This window comes from Numenius arquata, chromosome 11, assembly GCF_964106895.1.
Source record: "Numenius arquata chromosome 11, bNumArq3.hap1.1, whole genome shotgun sequence".
Classification (NCBI taxonomy): domain Eukaryota; kingdom Metazoa; phylum Chordata; class Aves; order Charadriiformes; family Scolopacidae; genus Numenius; species Numenius arquata.
The window spans coordinates 10551999-10568847 of record NC_133586.1 but is presented as its reverse complement, the minus strand read 5'-3'; the positions used below and the strand labels follow the sequence as shown (position 1 = coordinate 10568847).

Below are 16849 nucleotides of genomic sequence, written 5' to 3'. Positions count from 1 at the left end.
ACATAAATTGTATTGAATTGCACTACAGTATTTCAAACTAACTTTTGGATTGTCTGGTGAGGTTTCCTGGCTGTGCTAAAGAATCTTAAAATAACATCACAGTATCAAGTCCCAGAACCTCACATTAGTATGCCAGCTGGCCGAGCTGGAGTTATATGCAAGAAGAAAAGGAAACACTCTCAATGGATTTCATTTCCTATAACTAAACTGTCCATTTCCTTTCATTCCTGTTGAACATAATCGTTGATAGTGACCTCTAACAGTTTTCGATGTGCAGACTTTCAAGTTTTTTCCTGGAGAGTTGATCACTATATGGAGTGGTAAGACTTCAGTGATGCTTAATGGCAATGGGTGCCAAATGTTGCAAAACTGGAATGGGAAAATTTGGGAAAGAAAAGGTGTAATTAACTTTTTCCTTGCATATTTAGCTTATACAGACAGAAAAGGGGAAGTACTACTGGATATAATACCGTATTTCTTAGTATTGGAAGTGAGGCTTTATGCCTGCTCTATGCTGTGCACTTCAAAGAAACAGCACTAGAAGAGTGCTAAGCACCCACCATTCACAACCATTAATCCTGTCATGGGTTTGTTTCACTCCCACTCACGTTACAGATATATGTAATTATTTTCTTGTTAATAAAGTAGCACAGCCCTAAAGGATCATTGATCACTGATAAATTTCTCTGCTGATGGCTTGCTCATGTGATACCTTTTGATGGTATGAAGTGGAGAAACTGTACGGTGAACAGATCTCTATCCGTGCAGAAGAGGTAAGATCATACGAGTCATTGTTTGCCACAAGGGCAATGTGTAACGAATGTAAGATTCCCTCATTTCACGTTGGGAATTGCTTGCTTTAAGCATGGTCACGTAAAAGTATGTACTTGATGTACAGTCTTGGGTATGAGAAATAATGATGCAATATTTATTTTGTTGACAGTGATGGATTTAAAGAAATCATGCCCTATGATCACTTCCAGCCACTTCCTCGGTATGTATAATCAGGGTAGCATATGTGTCAGCACTACCACATTATTCACTGCAAATATACTATTTGAGTACTGAGATCATGGAACATCTTCTGACTTTTTGCTGTACAGGAGAGCGAGTTTATAACAATCCTGTACACATTTTGAAAGCATGTGATTTATTTCAGTGTGCTCTGGATGATCAGCTTAACAGTAAGAGGTTAATGTGCTCTTCTTGAAAGCATCAGTGTGGAAGACTTTAGAATAAAGAGTGTCCCCTTAAGCCTTCTCCTGCTCTAGTGCTGAGAATAGCATCTCCTTTGAAATGCATGTATGAATTCTTGTCTTGAGAGGTTTTTATTTTGAAGATGTATGCAATGAATGTATTCTTGTATAGAACAGGTCTCCCTATGTTGCAGGACTCTAGAAATTCCCTTGAGAGTTCTCATTCGTTGGCTCTTCTTTAGAGCTACACTCTATTTATTGATGTCAAGGCTGACTTTAAAGATACTGAATCTATTGCCTAAAATTAAGTTATCAGAGCACTGTTTGTTGCCTTTATTTTTATTTTTTTTTATACCTGCATCAATCACAAGACTGTAAAACTCCTCTGGAAGGTTTAGATGTTTTGTAAAGGATGTTAGGACTAAAAAGCATTGAGCCAGATTTACTGTTAATGTAAAGAATTATGGTTGACAGTTAGATGCATATTTATCTGAGCTGAGCCTCTGCTTTATTATGTCATGAAATGAATAATGTGTATTTTTTCAAAGAAGTAAAGATATGAAGTAATAAGAATGAAATCATAGACTTGCACGGCTCAGTGGAGCTACTGATTACAGCTGATATAAATGTCATAGTTTATTTCTGTAGCAATCTACGCTTGTTGTGGATCTGCTGTCCTGTGCTGTACTTTGGCTTTTGTACATAGATTGAGTTGGTTTTTTTTCCCCCTCTACAGCTTTATCCTGTAAAGTTCCATAATTGTGTTCTGTGTCTCTCCCCTTCCATTTCTTCTGCCAATTCCTTTGCATTTCAGATCTCCTCTGGAACTCAGCACAATTTATTTACAAGAGTATTTCATCTTCTGAACTGCTCAGGGTTTGGAGACCAGTTGGAAGAGAAATTTAATCCACCTTTCTGTGCTTTAGTGTGCTCAGCATGTTTGCATGACACTGTGGTGAGATAGATTATATCTGTGATAAAGATGTGGGCAGGTTCTCTAATTTCAAACACTGAGAACTACAGACAAAAGCCTACCTCATTTCAACACCTCAGTGTGTCCTGTCAGAAGGTATCATGGTCTTCCTGGGTGATGCTTGGGAGTAAGAGCTGTAAGATAGGAGACAGCCGAGCAGGGCTCAGAACTGGTGCCAGCAGGAAGGAGAGAGAGGAAACAGGCTGTGTTCCGCCAGGAGGGTGCATAAAGAAATAGAATGGAAGTGCAAAACACCTTTTCTTGCTGGGATTTCTGAAAGAAAACAGCAGCTGAAACAGCCAGTTTTTGTACCTGCATCATGAGGTGAAGCTGGTCCAGTGCAGATGCAAGTCTTGCTTCAGTGTAGCAGGATGTATTTTCTCTGTGTTGTTGCCTGTCATGTAACTGCAATGCATTAGTCTGTGCCAGTTCTGTTGGGGCTTCTTCCACCTTTTCTTTTTGCTTTTTCTTTTCTTACCTGTTCCTTGCATGCCAACCCAAGCCTGTTCTTGCAAAGCAGGCAGAAAACCCAAGTGCTGAAGATGCACTTGAGCAAAGCTGTACAGACTCCTTCACCTTGACCAGCAGTTGTGCATTGCACCTCCTACATAACACAAGGGCCATGTGGAACGGTTGCTTTGCTGTCCTGTGGCATTTACCACTACTTTCCCATTCACACAAGGAAGTTGTGGGAAAGTCATGGTGAGCACCGCAAGATCTTGAAAGAGTTCTCCTGTGGCTAGAGTTGTAAATGCCCCACTGAAATATTTTTACAGATGGAGAATTCTTTTGAAATAAATAGAAAAATTTCCCAAGATGAAAATTTTCTTTTAAAGCTTTTGGAATGCCTCCATCTGTTTCAGACTTGTTGGACTGTTGAGGATCCCTTGACAGCTGTGGGTTCTGGAAAGTATCTCCTTGACTGCTTGCCCAGGACCCCCCTTTTCCCCAGTAGCCATGGACCTCACTCCATCTTGAAAATGCTTATGGGAGTATGGGATCTGGAGTGTGTTTGAAACTGATGAGATAAAGAAAAACAACTATAAAACTTTATGCTATAAACACTTGTGCGGCTAGTATTACATATAGCTCAGTGAGCCTTATATATATAAATCCATGAGCTGCTAATTCATTGAACAGTTAATTGCTCTTTAGTTCCTGACTTTTTTTAAAGAAAATGAGTTAATGCTGGCTGTTCATTTAAGTCAAGGAAAAATGTAGCTGTTGCTCTTCAAATGTATTTTGTACTTGTGATATGATATCAGTATCTGGGCATGTAGCTTTATTCTGAATGCTTTTGAGTATATACTCTATGGTTAACGTTCCATGGCTGGCTTGCTGTATGTTTCATACTCATTCTTCTATTGAGGTTAAACATGATTAATATGTTTTTGTAGGCAGTTTAATGAATTGCTTAAAATAGGAAGTGTCCTTGATTTACCTGCTCTATCATAGAAAGCGGTTAGTAGTTGCTTAAATTTACCTTTGATTTATAGGCCTTTGCTTCACCTACTCCGAGATCATGACTTCCTTTATGATAGCGAAGTTACTCTTGATGAATTGATTTTGGTGGGATATTGTAGTACTTGCTGAGTCTATTGTTCACAATGGATATAATTTTTTTCATGATCCTTTCTGAGCCCCTGCAGTTGCAGTAGGAATAATTTTTAAACTAACAAGACATTGATGAACCATAGATATACTGAAGAATTCAATCATTTCCCAGGGCTTAGCTTTGATTTGGGTTGGGTGGTAGAAAGAAAGCAAGCGATAGGAGGTGAAGGGTGAGGAAAAATTGTGTGGGGCTTAATGAAACCTTTAGACAAATGCTGTGGCAGAAACCTGTTATCTCTAAACGTGGTAGGACCGGCAAGTTATTGAGTTAGTTTTTGTTGAGAAGTGATTGCTTAAATGTACACACATGCTAAGACCAAGAGATAAATGAAACAGTTTGTAACCTAAAATCCTCCATGTAATTCTTGCTTCAGATGGTGCAGCAATTTCCCTATTTATTATAGTTAGGTCCAAGATTATGGATAGATGGTCATTCTGAAGACATTCCCTCCCAGCTGGTTGGTTGTCATCCCTGTGTTGGAGGCTACTACCCCACAGCTCTGCAGGTTGATAGGGCTGTGTGAGTTTTCCTTAATCTGAGCATCTCTCTGCTTCAGGAGAAATCAGCTAGGTTAGCTGAAGCAGCGGAAATAGATGAGCAGCTGCCTTTAGCTTGAAGCAAGTTGGAAAGTGTGAATACAGACTCATTCAACGGCATTTTAATGAGGGTGGAAAACTCTTGCAGAACTGCAGTCATGATCAGCCAAATGTTACCTGTCACAATTTAATTTGTTCACAGTTCTTACGGATGAACACAGTTTGAAATGAAATGGCTGGGTTTACCCAAAGCAAGTATTAGAGTTCCCATAGCAAGTCTTTCATGAACAGATTTTTTAAGGGTAGTCTGCATGTTGTGGGCAATGATGAGCAACTGGGGGTAATAACACCCTCAGTCAACACAGGCAGATCTGTCTTTGTCTTTGGACTTCACATAAAGTACATACGCTTATTGGTCTCTGACAATGATAGTAAGAGTATATGTGACCATGTAAATTAACTGTGAAAAATATTCTATTTAGATAATATAGGCTATTTGCAAGTAAAATCATTGAGCTTGATTAGCTCAGTGTATTAGGGTCTTTAACTCATGTATGAGAATAAGATTTTCAGTTATTTTGGAAAATGTACTTAAATTTATACTTCTATTTTCCTTTTCATATTGCGCATGAATTTAAACCTGGAATAATGGAAGGTAGCTCTGTAATTCAATGTCTTTATATTCAGTGTGTGGTAAGAATCCAGCAACCAAACTATCTGGGTTTTAATCACACTAAGATTGGATTCAGTATTTTGCACTTCTAATAGAAGTTAGTAGCCTTATTTAAGCTTAAATAAAATAGCCCTAAAATATAACCTTATTTTTAATATATGTGAGTTCTTTTTTCAGGTGGGAACATAACCCTTGGACTGCATGTTCAGTTTCCTGTGGAGGTGGTATTCAGAGGAGAAGTTTTGTGTGTGTAGAGGAGACCATTCATGGAGAGATACTGCAAGTGGAAGAATGGAAGTGCATGTATGCCCCTAAGCCCAAAGTCATTCAAACCTGCAATCTGTTTGATTGTCCTAAATGGGTGGCAATGGAATGGTCTCAAGTAAGTTGAAAAGTAATTTGGACCTTTATTCTTGTTTTGTAAAGAAATTCAGGGCATGCTCTAATGCCTGAGATTGTTGGTTTGTATCTGTTTGTTTGGTGTTTTGTTTTTGGTGTTTTTGGGGTTTTTTTGTGGTTGGACTCAATGATCTCAAAGGTCCCTTCCAACCATGAAGATTCTGTGATTCTGTCTTGCGTTGCCATGTATTTCTTCACACAGGGCTATTACAAAAACATAGTCCTGCAGGCATAATTCATAGTACTTACTAGAAGTTTGTGCTAAGTAATTTGGCCTGATAATCAAAATGTTAACATGTCTGTGTGGAGAAAAATGCATATAGAATTATTTATGCCTGTTGAATTCTTGCTTTACACGGAGGAGAAATTAGAGCCAGAGGTCAGGCCCCTTTGCAATCAGGTCGTTTGTCTCTCAGTTCTTGACAAATGTAATATTTCACTGCATATAATAGCTAAAGGCATGTCTGTCTAGGGGCTGACGTGTCTGTAAGGGTGATTTTCCAGCATTCTTACCTTTCATTATAGTAACAAGAACATAAAGCCAACTTATCTTGGCTGTAGTTATCTGATACAGTCAGATAGCTCAACACTTCTATAATTCCTTAGTTCATCCAAATGACATCACTGACATATAGTGAAGAAACTGTTCTTGCGGCACGTCTGACCCAGCTTTAACTGAAAATGACCACTGTGAGAGAGCATATTCTCAGTACATAGCCACCTCTGTTTCACACTGTTGCCAATCAGATAAGCTTTACAGAACCCCAAGAAACTACTTGCCTTCCCAAAACTTAGACATTTTTTCCAACATCAACACTTTCTTTCTTCACCTAGGAATGCAGGGATGGATTCATACATCTCTGATACCTGATTGATTGTGGAAAAACTTTAGTGAACACATCATTAGTACTTCTAACTTGCTTTTCATCAGTATTTGTAAATATAATAAAAAAGAAACAGTGTGAGATGGTTGCATTGTCTCCTGCAGTGCACAGTGACCTGTGGCCGAGGCTTGCGTTACCGAGTAGTGCTGTGTATTGACCACCGTGGGCAGCATGTCGGTGGCTGTAACCCACAACTTAAACTACACATAAAAGAAGAGTGCATCGTGCCAATACCATGTTACAAGCCAAAAGGTAACTGGAATTTTGTCTGGGTCTGTTATTGTTTTACATTTTTGTTAAGAGAATTAAAAGCCCCTGGTAACCTTTTTCACAAATGCCAGAAGCTGGAATTTACTAGGACTTATTTCAGTCTTGGCAGAAACAAGCATTTTAATTATTGGTGCTAGGAAAAGTGCCCTGCTGATATTTTTTGCTGATAATGTGGCCAGACTGTCATGAGGTGAACATGCTAACTAAATCTATACAGCCTGGTCAAATTGGGAAAACCAGAATTAATGAGTTCAACATGGGGAGGAAGAGTTGTTCAATAATACTTGAAATGGGAGTGATACTCCATATGTATCACCTGGGACCTTTTTCGTTTGCGTCTCATTAAATGTGTCAGCATTCTCAGTGGGCCTCATCTGTTCCTTAAGTTATAATTAAACTGGTTTTCTCCTCTCTTCTCCATTTCTGCATATTTAAAAGGTCTGTAACAATGATGTAAGTGGACAAATATTCTCTAAAAGGGTTGGGAAGGTTTCAAACAGTAGGTGGGAAGGTGAAAATTAAAAAAAAGCAAGTTGAAAGAGGAAACAAGCCTATCTTGTCCCTTGCTCATTTCTGTCCCTCTGGGCCCAGAAAATTTTAGAGGGTTCTACTCCCATTCTTTCAGTTTTTATTTGAAAGACTGTATTTCAGACCTTCACAACTCACCATAAAGATTTACATAGAAAAAGAGAAAGCTCTCTGTGTAGACAACCCTATGTTTCTCTTCAGGATGTTTTCAGACTCTAGAGAATTCTTGAAGCAGAAAAACATTTAGGGTTAAACCATGAAGTAGAAACTAGCACTAAAATTTTAAGAACCTTCATCTGGGGTTTTACTTCAATTTGAAGGGACAGATCCTCAGTTGGCTTACAGTGCTCTGAGAAAAAGTATCACACAAATGTAAGATGAATAGACAGATAAAAGAAGCTAGTGTTGTTCTTTAAATTGATTTCCAATGTTGGGAAAGCTAGCTAAGACAGCTAAAAAAAATCCCAAACCAATTTGTACATTTGCTATGCTCTGACTTCTTTTTCAGCTATAAACTTAAGTTATTATGATAATCCATTACACTGAAATATAAGCTACAATTTATTAGAAACTGCCTGCATTTGGGGAAGATGTGGGAAGGAAGTAAAAAATTAAACAGGAATGGAAATTGGATTGCTGGTACTCTTTCAGTAAAAAGAGTGTCAGAATGGAGCTCAAATATCATGAAGACATTTTCTAGAAAATTATGTTTTATTATCCAGTATATCTTTATTCAAAAACATTAGATCAATGGACATTGTAAGGTGTGAAGTGCTAAGGTGAATAACGCTAACATCTATGTATTGCATTGATTTTGGAGGAATTACTGAATGTTGGGGGTTTGTTTTCTCTACCAGAAAAAAATCCAGTGGAAGCAAAATTGCCATGGTTTAAACAGGCACATGAAATGGAAGAGACCAGAACAGTCTCAGAAGAGCCAACGTAAGTACATTGTCTTTTACAGTGAAGAAACGTTTCCAGCATATTTTGCAAATCATCTGGAATGACTGTTGCTCTGCAGTTTGCTTTGACAGTTGGTTCTCCATGGAAGATGAGTTGTGTTGTGAACTGTTCCTAATTTTACATCTCAATAGCTTTGCTTCTGGAGCTCCTGTTCTGGATGACACACAGCTGCTCTATTATAGTGTCCCTATATCATTCAAGCAATGCAAAGAGATCTTAATTTAGCCAAATTAAGCCCTAATTAATGCATGTGGAAACATTTCAACAGATTTAAATTAAATAAATTCAGTTTTATCCCAGTCATTCCTGTTACCTCAAGAATGTAGTGGTTGTATTAAAAATTAAGAGGTACTTTGTAGGGTTGCCAGGATTTCCTTGGGGGGTGATATCAATGCATAAAGAAAGTGAGAAAAATCTGCTGATCTCTGAGCTTAGCTGAATCTGTGGGGATAAGTTGTGATATTTTACACGTGTGTGTGTGTGAAATAACATCTGGATTTTGTGAGTCCCCTTAAAAGCTGATGGGGGTAAGCCTTGCAACATTTGAGTCCTGGGGATGAAATCATAACTTAAATCCAGCTGCACTTGTTCCTGTCTTGTATGGTAGGGCATCTACACAATTGCTTGTATCCCCTGTGTACGTTTCATGCATGTGTGTATCTAATATATTCAATATATAATATATAACTTTCTAGAAAGTAGTAGCTTTCTATAAGGTTTTCATGAGAGATTTTAAACGTTATTCTGTTGTGCTTAGCCAAATTCTGCACTCATTTGTAGTAATGTTAATTTAAAATAATTTAGATGAGATTACTGAAGTTACTTTGGATTTATATTGCTCTACGAACAGTGTGCCCCGTAACTTCTTATTTTTCTTCCTCCATCTAGCTATTCCTGATTTTTGGCACACATGCATCAACAGGTGTGATCATGAGTAATAAAATCTTTACACCTGCACTGACTCACAAAAGAAATCTCTTGCCAAACAGGTGTTTGCATAGTTATGGTGACTCTACTTTAAACTTTTCACTGCTCTAGCCTCTCAAGTCAAGTGTCAACCTACTGTGAGCCGTTATTTCACTCTCCAAATTGGTGGCCCTGAATTCAGGCAGGGTAGTAGCAAAGTTATAAAAATAAAATGTGATTGTCAAAGGGGATGATGCAATCAAATGTGCCTGTTGAATGCCAGCATATCAGAATGAAGGTATATGAGGCCCCCTCTAAAGAGTGTGAAGCTATAAAGAAAACGATCTTTAGCATTACAAATCAAGCTGTGGCAACCATGAACTAATGTAGTCTTTAGGTTTTCAGGATTCTTCAGCAGCAGTCTGTGACAGAACAAGCAGGGAGGACTGGCAGGAACAGAGCATGCTAGTTCAGAGTATATTTAGAATATAATAGAGCTGAGCCGGAAACTTTGTAATGGGTTCCCTTTTACCTTGTCCTTACAAAGAAAGCAGTTATTCATGCCTTCCTAGACGTGACCAATGTATTCCGCTGCAGCCTCACACTGTGAATGGAGCCATGTGTTTGAGTTCTCAGTGCATGTCCTGTCACAGCTGGACAGTTTTGCAGTTTCCTGGTTTTTTTTTTTTTCTTCTTCGCTTACTCTGGACACCTACATTTTCTTCTTCTTTTGTTCATGATCCTTTCCTGAGGCTTTCTTTCACATTTCCCGGAAGCATCTTCACCTAAGTCTAAAAGCTTTCTCCAGCCACTTCTTGCTGTTGACTCTTCTCTGCCATCCCCCCCTTCATGGAGGTGGGGTGCTGTGCTTTCCTAGTCTGGGTACTCTGGGCTCTCCTGGGACCCAGCTGTAACCCTGCAGCCACATTCCCCTTTAGCTTCTTTTTACCTGTCTTCTGCTGCCACCTGCTCTTACTTTATTATTCTAAGGAAGCTGACAGGTAAGGAGAAATGAGAAATAACTGATCCCTGCCTCCCTCCCTTTTCGCAGATTGCCTGTTGGTCATGTGGACAGTGGTTTGCAAAGAGAGCAATTTCTCACTAGATGCTTTAAAACTCATGCCCCAACTGCTCCTGTCTTTTGGCTGGAGTGAGATTTTTTTGGTCAGGGTTTAGGATTTAAAAAGAAACCCTAACAATACATTGTTACTTCTCCCAGATTAAATTATAACAAGATTTACCTCTGGTTTGGATCAGTTTAACTTTGTTTTCTGTAATTTACCCATGGCACAGTGATAACTCAAAGCCTACCTCTGCCTAGCAGGAGGTTTATGATTTCCTTGGTAAAATGCCATCACTTTTAATTTTAGTTATTCTCTTGTCATCCAAACTTAAACCACAATATGAAGTCTCAACTTCTAGTCCATCCTTTTATTACAACTGCCTTTCTATGCTTTTGTGTGATATTTTAGTTGATAATGAATAAGAGAATAAATGCAGCTGCATTTTAGAACCCACAAATGATGGATATGCCAAAAGTAGCTTGTGGAAGATAAATACTTCTGCCGCTGTGGTCTACCACGGCTGGTGTCCTGAATTTACATAGAGGGGGAACGTTCAAAAGCTTCTTTTTTTTTTATTATTAGCAAAATAAAAAATGACTGCCCTTAAAGTGAGGCCAAGAAAAATGTAGGTCTGACCTTTTTAGTTTTTAGTTGTGGAATGTGATGACAGTTGATACCAATCATTATTTTTAAACGTTCTTCCCTTGAGCTTTCTTAGTTACAGTGGGATTCGCAGAGAAGCTCCAGCAAGGTTTTGCATCCTTTTTATTAATAATCGTAAGTTAAAGAAATAGACACCTCAACTGCCTTTCCCTCTCATGGCTTAAGACAAAACTAAAATGCTTTCAAAAGCTGATATATTTTTTCAGCAACCTGAGCTAAAAAATATAAAAAGTAATCACTAGGTTTGTGAAGTTGCACTCGCCAAATGTGAAATGCAGTGTCTTTCATAAAGATTGCTGTTCTTTGTGTTTGAGTCATTTTCAAAGAAATGTCCCCATCGTGACTTTGCTGTTAGATAATTACACATTTTTTGCAGCTGCTTCTCTGAAAACGGGCTGGTGATTTTGTCCAGCACTTTACATTTGAGGTTGATAAAACCTGGCAGTGCAACTCTGCTTAGAGCAGGCAAGGGTGGTGCTTCAGGCAGGGGTAGGGTGCCAGCATTGTGGAAGTTCTGCCCCAGTAAGCATCCAACATTCTAGATGCTTCTGCAAACTTTTATTCAGGCCCCTTGGCGCAGTAGGGTTGGACTGGAAATATCACAAGAGCAGCCTTTTTTTTTCAGGATTTAGGCATTTCCTGTCTTAACTGAAAGCAAGAACTGCAGGCATGAGGAAAATAAAAAATATATATATTTTGACACCATGTTTTCCAAGTCTTTAGAAAGCTGCAGAAGCCTGCGCTGAATTAAATTTTCAGTTCAGATTCAATCTGGTTGGGTTGGGCTGTCCTGTTGCAGTTTTATCATCAGTAGTTTTGGTCACTGCTTCATTTTCCGGGTCATCCTGCACCAGCTTTTTCAGAGTGTGCCAAGTAAATGTGCATTTTCATTGGCGTTAGACTGATAATACTGCAGCATGGATACTCTCCACTGCCTCTGTAGTGCGTGCATCGTTTATACCTGTGCAGATGATTGTAGGAGCATTTGATTTCTACATCGCATTGGGAAGAACGACTGTATAAGAAGGCTGATTGTGAAAAGTTGTGCCTGCTTGGATTTGCATTTTTCCATTCTTTTTTTTTTTTTTAATCAGAGAGGAGTCTCATCTACAGACTTAGTTGAAAGACCTCAGAAATTTTTCAGAGTTACCACCATCCTATCCATTCCATTATAAATTCTTGATGATCTGCAAAGTTTCATAGAACAAGTGCTTTGATGCTTCTTAATCCTGACCTGAGATCACTCTGACTGTATGTCCATCAAAGGCAGAGTAAAGTATTGTGTCCAAAGCATTGCTATTTGTATGCTATAAATGCCACTGAGTCACTTCTGAGGTTGATGGAGTTTGGTTTAATGGTCTGTCACGGGCTTTGGTTGTGCATATGTTAAAAATAAAAACATCATCTGCCTGAACTTAAAATTCAGATAGTATGCCGACCTCTGCAGCTCTGTCACTGTCCAGTCAGTTCCTTGCTCTAATTTTGTATTAGCAGTCTCCATTGGCTTCTGATGAAGGTACATAAAGTGTGACTTTAACATGGCTATCCTTTGAAAAATTCTGTAATTTAGGATTTTAATAGCTAAATAGTCATATGACTAGTTTAGCAAATGCCAAGGTAGAAAAAAAAGTATTTTGAGTTGTTTTTTTTAATTTTGCACTTCACTGAAAAATACCAGACACTAATATTCAACAGGAAAACCTCAATTATAATATAGGCTTGCTATAAGTCAAAGAAAAAATGCTTAGAATTTTCTAAGTTTCTTTATAAATCAATTGGTTGTTGAATGAAAGGATTGCTGTGGTTCAAAATTTCCTTTCATTTATACAGGATTTCAAAAGAATGCATCATACATTATTTTTGGAATGTTTTAATGCACTCAACTAACAGTATACAAAACTAACACTCATTTCTGGTGTGCTTTTACCAAAAAAAGTTATCTGCTTTCAGACTGTAAACTGTTAGGTGTGGTCAGAACACCAACCAACTCTTTTCAACTATAAATGTCCATCAGTTTTATTTTTCCAATTAGGTAATAACTACAAACGGACTTAGGCCTTTTTTTTTTTTTAACGCAGAAGGACAGGAAAAGTCATAATTTTGTTAAGCCTATGCACAATGGCCTTGGTCCAATAAAGCTCTTAAACACAAGTTTAACTCTGAACACATCATAGTCCTATTGACTTCAAAGGATTGCCAGAATGCTTAAAGTTAGGCACATGCTTAAGTGTTTTGCTGGATGAGGGTGACTTTGGCATGGCTACCATAGTGAGTTTGTGGGCTGTCTTTGAAAAGACTGTGAAATCTGATGTTTCAGGGTTAAGCTGATTTTATCTGCTGGGGTAAGGGAAAGCCTTCCTTTGCAGCTTTTCCCTCAGATGTTCAGTTAGAATTTATCAAAGCCATTTGGACACTGACCCTCGCCGGCTGTGCCATTGGACTCGATGGGCTGCTGGGTTGCACCAGTATGTCATTGACTCAGATTTTATCACTATAGGACACAACCATCCACCGTTTTGATAATACTGTTCCAATAAAAATCAATCTGGTCATCTACATCTGACTACCTTCAAAGGTAGTCAGACTCATGAAAGGATGAGAACTTGCAGTTTTCCTTGGTTTCAGGAGGAGCTGGGGATACTGCACCCTTTACTGAAGTCTGTCAAGGACCAGTGAGCTCAAACTAAAACTTTGAAGCTCTGTTCAAGGAAACTTTGAAGTGAAGGGCTTTGACATATTTATCTTTATAGTAAAGTTGTAAATGTATTTCATCAACATCTCCTTAAACAATAACCAGTTACCTTGTAACCTTCATTGGAAATGGGAATAGTCTTTTCCACAGGAGACAGTCTGTCTTGGGGTCTATCCCAAGCACAGCTTGAGTGACTACCCCAAGGACTGAGTTAGAGTATCCACTCATGTGTTCTCCTTTCTTCTATTTGATTCTTCCTCTGTATATACTGGCAAGAAGTTATTGGCTCAAGATGATAAACTGTCCACAGAATCAACCACACTGTGTTGACATTTTTCTACGCTTACTGTGTTTGCAGAGCATAAATACTGATTTTTGTCTTACACGACTGTTCTTGTATTTGTAAGGGCAGCTTTTCTGCAGGAAAGAGAAAGATAATTCTTAATCAAAGATAAGGAGAAAATCTTTGAATCCTAATTTGGATTTTTTCTTCCAACTACGTGTTTAGCATTGGTCAAATATATCCTCCTGTATCTTCCATTTGTGATTTGATCATCAGCTGCATTTGGACATATAATAAAGAGCAACTGCAACCTTTTGAATAAATGTCCTATGAAACTCTGTATTTGATTTCTTATAAATTGTACTCCAGAGCCATTCAGGATGACTTTATTAATGAAATTCATCCCCTTGGCTCTAGTGCCATCTTGAAAATTACGATCAGATATTAATGTGACCCTTGAAGTCATAGAATATTATGGACTAAAACCTCCTTCAGTAAATTCATGATGTGTAAAATAAGATTTTACTATAGTTCATCAGGAGCATAAAAGCTTTCTAGTAAAAATGATGGATTAGACTGAGCTGGTTAGACCTCTTTATTGAAGATGAGAGGCCTCTTACAAGATTAAATCTGAACAGCAGCCCACGGTGGTGTGCATTTGAGATAGATAGATTTGAAAAGTGCTTTTCTTCTGTCTGGTTGCTGATTATTAGTATGACAGAAGGTGGTGGCCTTTCTCAGATTTAAGCAAACTGCAAATATGCTTTTAGCATATGCCTAAATCTGCATATCTGAGGAGCTATTTTACATTGTATAGAGATGTCTTCACAGAGTTTCTCCTTTTTTTCCACTGAATAAGTCTAAGAAAAGATTTAGGAGATGTCCTTTTTCCCCCTCAAAAAGGATACAGCTTTCCCTGTTCCTCATGATTCTTTCTCCTCTTTTCCTACATCTTTTCTTTCGTGAATTTTGAGAAATGATCCTGGATGGGAGCCAAGTGAAAGACTTAATACACTTGACTATGCATTCTGTTTAATCATCAAATAGTATTATGTATTGTCTGCTTTGAGTATAAACACACATTTATGCACTTCAGCTATGTTTTAATTCTGCACACAGAGACACAATTATATGGAATAAAATGACAGTGTTTCTACTGCGCTGTGATTATTTTCAGGTTTATTCCTGAGCCCTGGTCTCCATGCAGTGCCACGTGTGGCAGTGGCACCCAGGTGCGAGATGTGAAGTGCCGAATTCTTCTCTCCTTTACTCAGACTGAGGTTGAACTGCCTGAGGAGGAGTGCGAAGATGTGAAGCCACCAACAGAACGAGTCTGTCACCAGGCATCCTGTGACAGTGAACCTGTCCCCTACACACCAGAATATTCACATGCTGAAGGTGGCAATGTCATTTATGACTGGGAATACATTGGTTTTACTCCTTGTTCAGCCACATGTCTTGGAGGTACCTTTATTTATGTATTTATTTATTTATCCTGAGTTGTAAGAATTTGACATTATTTGACATTTTCGGGTCTTCTGTTAGTGTTACCCTAAATTAGCCACGCTGATCTGTTGGAAAACCTGCAGCTTCAAGTTTTAACTTTTTTCTAAGTTATCCATACGGTATTTCAAACTACTTTGTTTCGTTTATATCCTGTATTCAAATGCCAACTTTATTTGGTTAAGTAAGGTGCAAGAAATTGTTGATACGGCAACCTGCTTCAGTCTCGTTGCTGCAGGACTCTCAGCTGCCAGGCAGTTGGTGGTACCAGCATGTTTGATAATGAGCTTTCTTTTCCTACGAATGAAAGTGTATAGTTTCAGAGTTAAAATTCTCATGTTAATTTTTGGTTATTTTCCAAAATGCCGCCATTTTCTGCAAGTTGTAATTAGGGAGACTTGCTTTCAGTCTGACCACCATGAAGATCAAACGGGAGTTTGTTTAGGTCTTGGTACAGTATATCACTCTATAGGAACTCTGTGCCATACATCTGTCTGCAAGTAGTTAGGCACATTCTTTTTTGGATGTAATCAAATCTCTCTGTCGTCCTAAGTACATGTTACTAGACAAGGTTGCTGGTGTTGCTACTACATACTGTACTTTGGGACCAAACACAAGTGAGTTATGAAGTGTTAAGTGGAGGCAGTGGGATTGTGACCACACCTATATATGACAGGACTGATGACATCAGTGGGAAGCAAAGACAGTTGTACCCATAGAAGAAATAAACAAAATGTAAAAAAGGGGAGAACAGAAACAGTTGGAAGCAGAGAGCCCGTCTAGAGCTCACAGAAAGCAGCCTCCTTTGTACTGTTCACCAGTTCAAACCTTGAAGACAGAAGTTGGGAGGGATGCCCTGGAATGCTATCGGCAGGATGGTAAGTGACTGATAAGTACCTCCTTTATCATTTACTGCTGCTGTTTACGGGTGGGGTTGATCCATAGGAATAGCAGCACAAAAGCTGATGCATCCCATTCCCTCCGCTACCTTCAGTGGGCGTTTTGACTGGCAAGGTAGAAGAGGCTACAGTCCAAGTATGTATGTACAAAAGTGACATGGTAGTGACAGCTATCGTGATTGAGTGTCTCGGTTTCTTCATTTTAATGAGGGAATTGTTTTTAGAAAAAAGGAAAATTTACTATAAAGCAGAAACAAGGCTTTCATTACTACTAAGTTTGTAGTTCTCTTTTTCTTATCTCAGCTGATTTTTGTAATATACAGTCACTCCGTCGCCATCTTTAATCCACTTTATACTGCTTTGTAGCCAGTATCTTTGTCAAAGGTGTTCTAAAACTCCAAAGCTTCTGAATTTTGATGACATCAGCAGACATCTAGGCTGAAATAATCTTTAGGCTTTGCCTGCAGTTGTATATGTGCATGTTTGTATTGCCTGCGTTTTCACATCTGAGTTTGTCCGTGCAAAAACATTCACATAAAAACTTGCACTTGAAGTGCAAGCTTATGGTAAATTAAGGAGTCTGTACAGAAGTCTGTAGGTTACTTTGCCGGCACAAAGGAACTTCAAAATGACAGATGAGCACAATCCCATGCTCAGCCTAATTTTGTTCCTGAGGGAGCTGAGTGTGAATTCTGTTGCTGGCTTCTGGCACTTTCATGAATTTGTGAGGTTGCTTGACCCAGAATTGTCCAATAAGTGTTCATAGGAATCTAACCATTTATTTGATACGCAATAGAAATGA

General features: G+C 38.6%; 1 protein-coding gene across 1 annotated transcript in view; it reads left to right on the top strand.

The window, feature by feature from the left end:
- ADAMTSL3 (ADAMTS like 3) overlaps positions 1 to 16849 on the top strand; it is a 189368-nt gene that overhangs the window by 131471 nt on the left and 41048 nt on the right. Inside the window, exons 12-16 of the mRNA XM_074155696.1 lie at positions 944 to 994; positions 5171 to 5375; positions 6381 to 6528; positions 7932 to 8016; positions 14823 to 15109. Coding sequence (XP_074011797.1) covers positions 944 to 994; positions 5171 to 5375; positions 6381 to 6528; positions 7932 to 8016; positions 14823 to 15109 — 776 coding nt within the window. The remainder of the gene's footprint in view (positions 1 to 943; positions 995 to 5170; positions 5376 to 6380; positions 6529 to 7931; positions 8017 to 14822; positions 15110 to 16849) is intronic.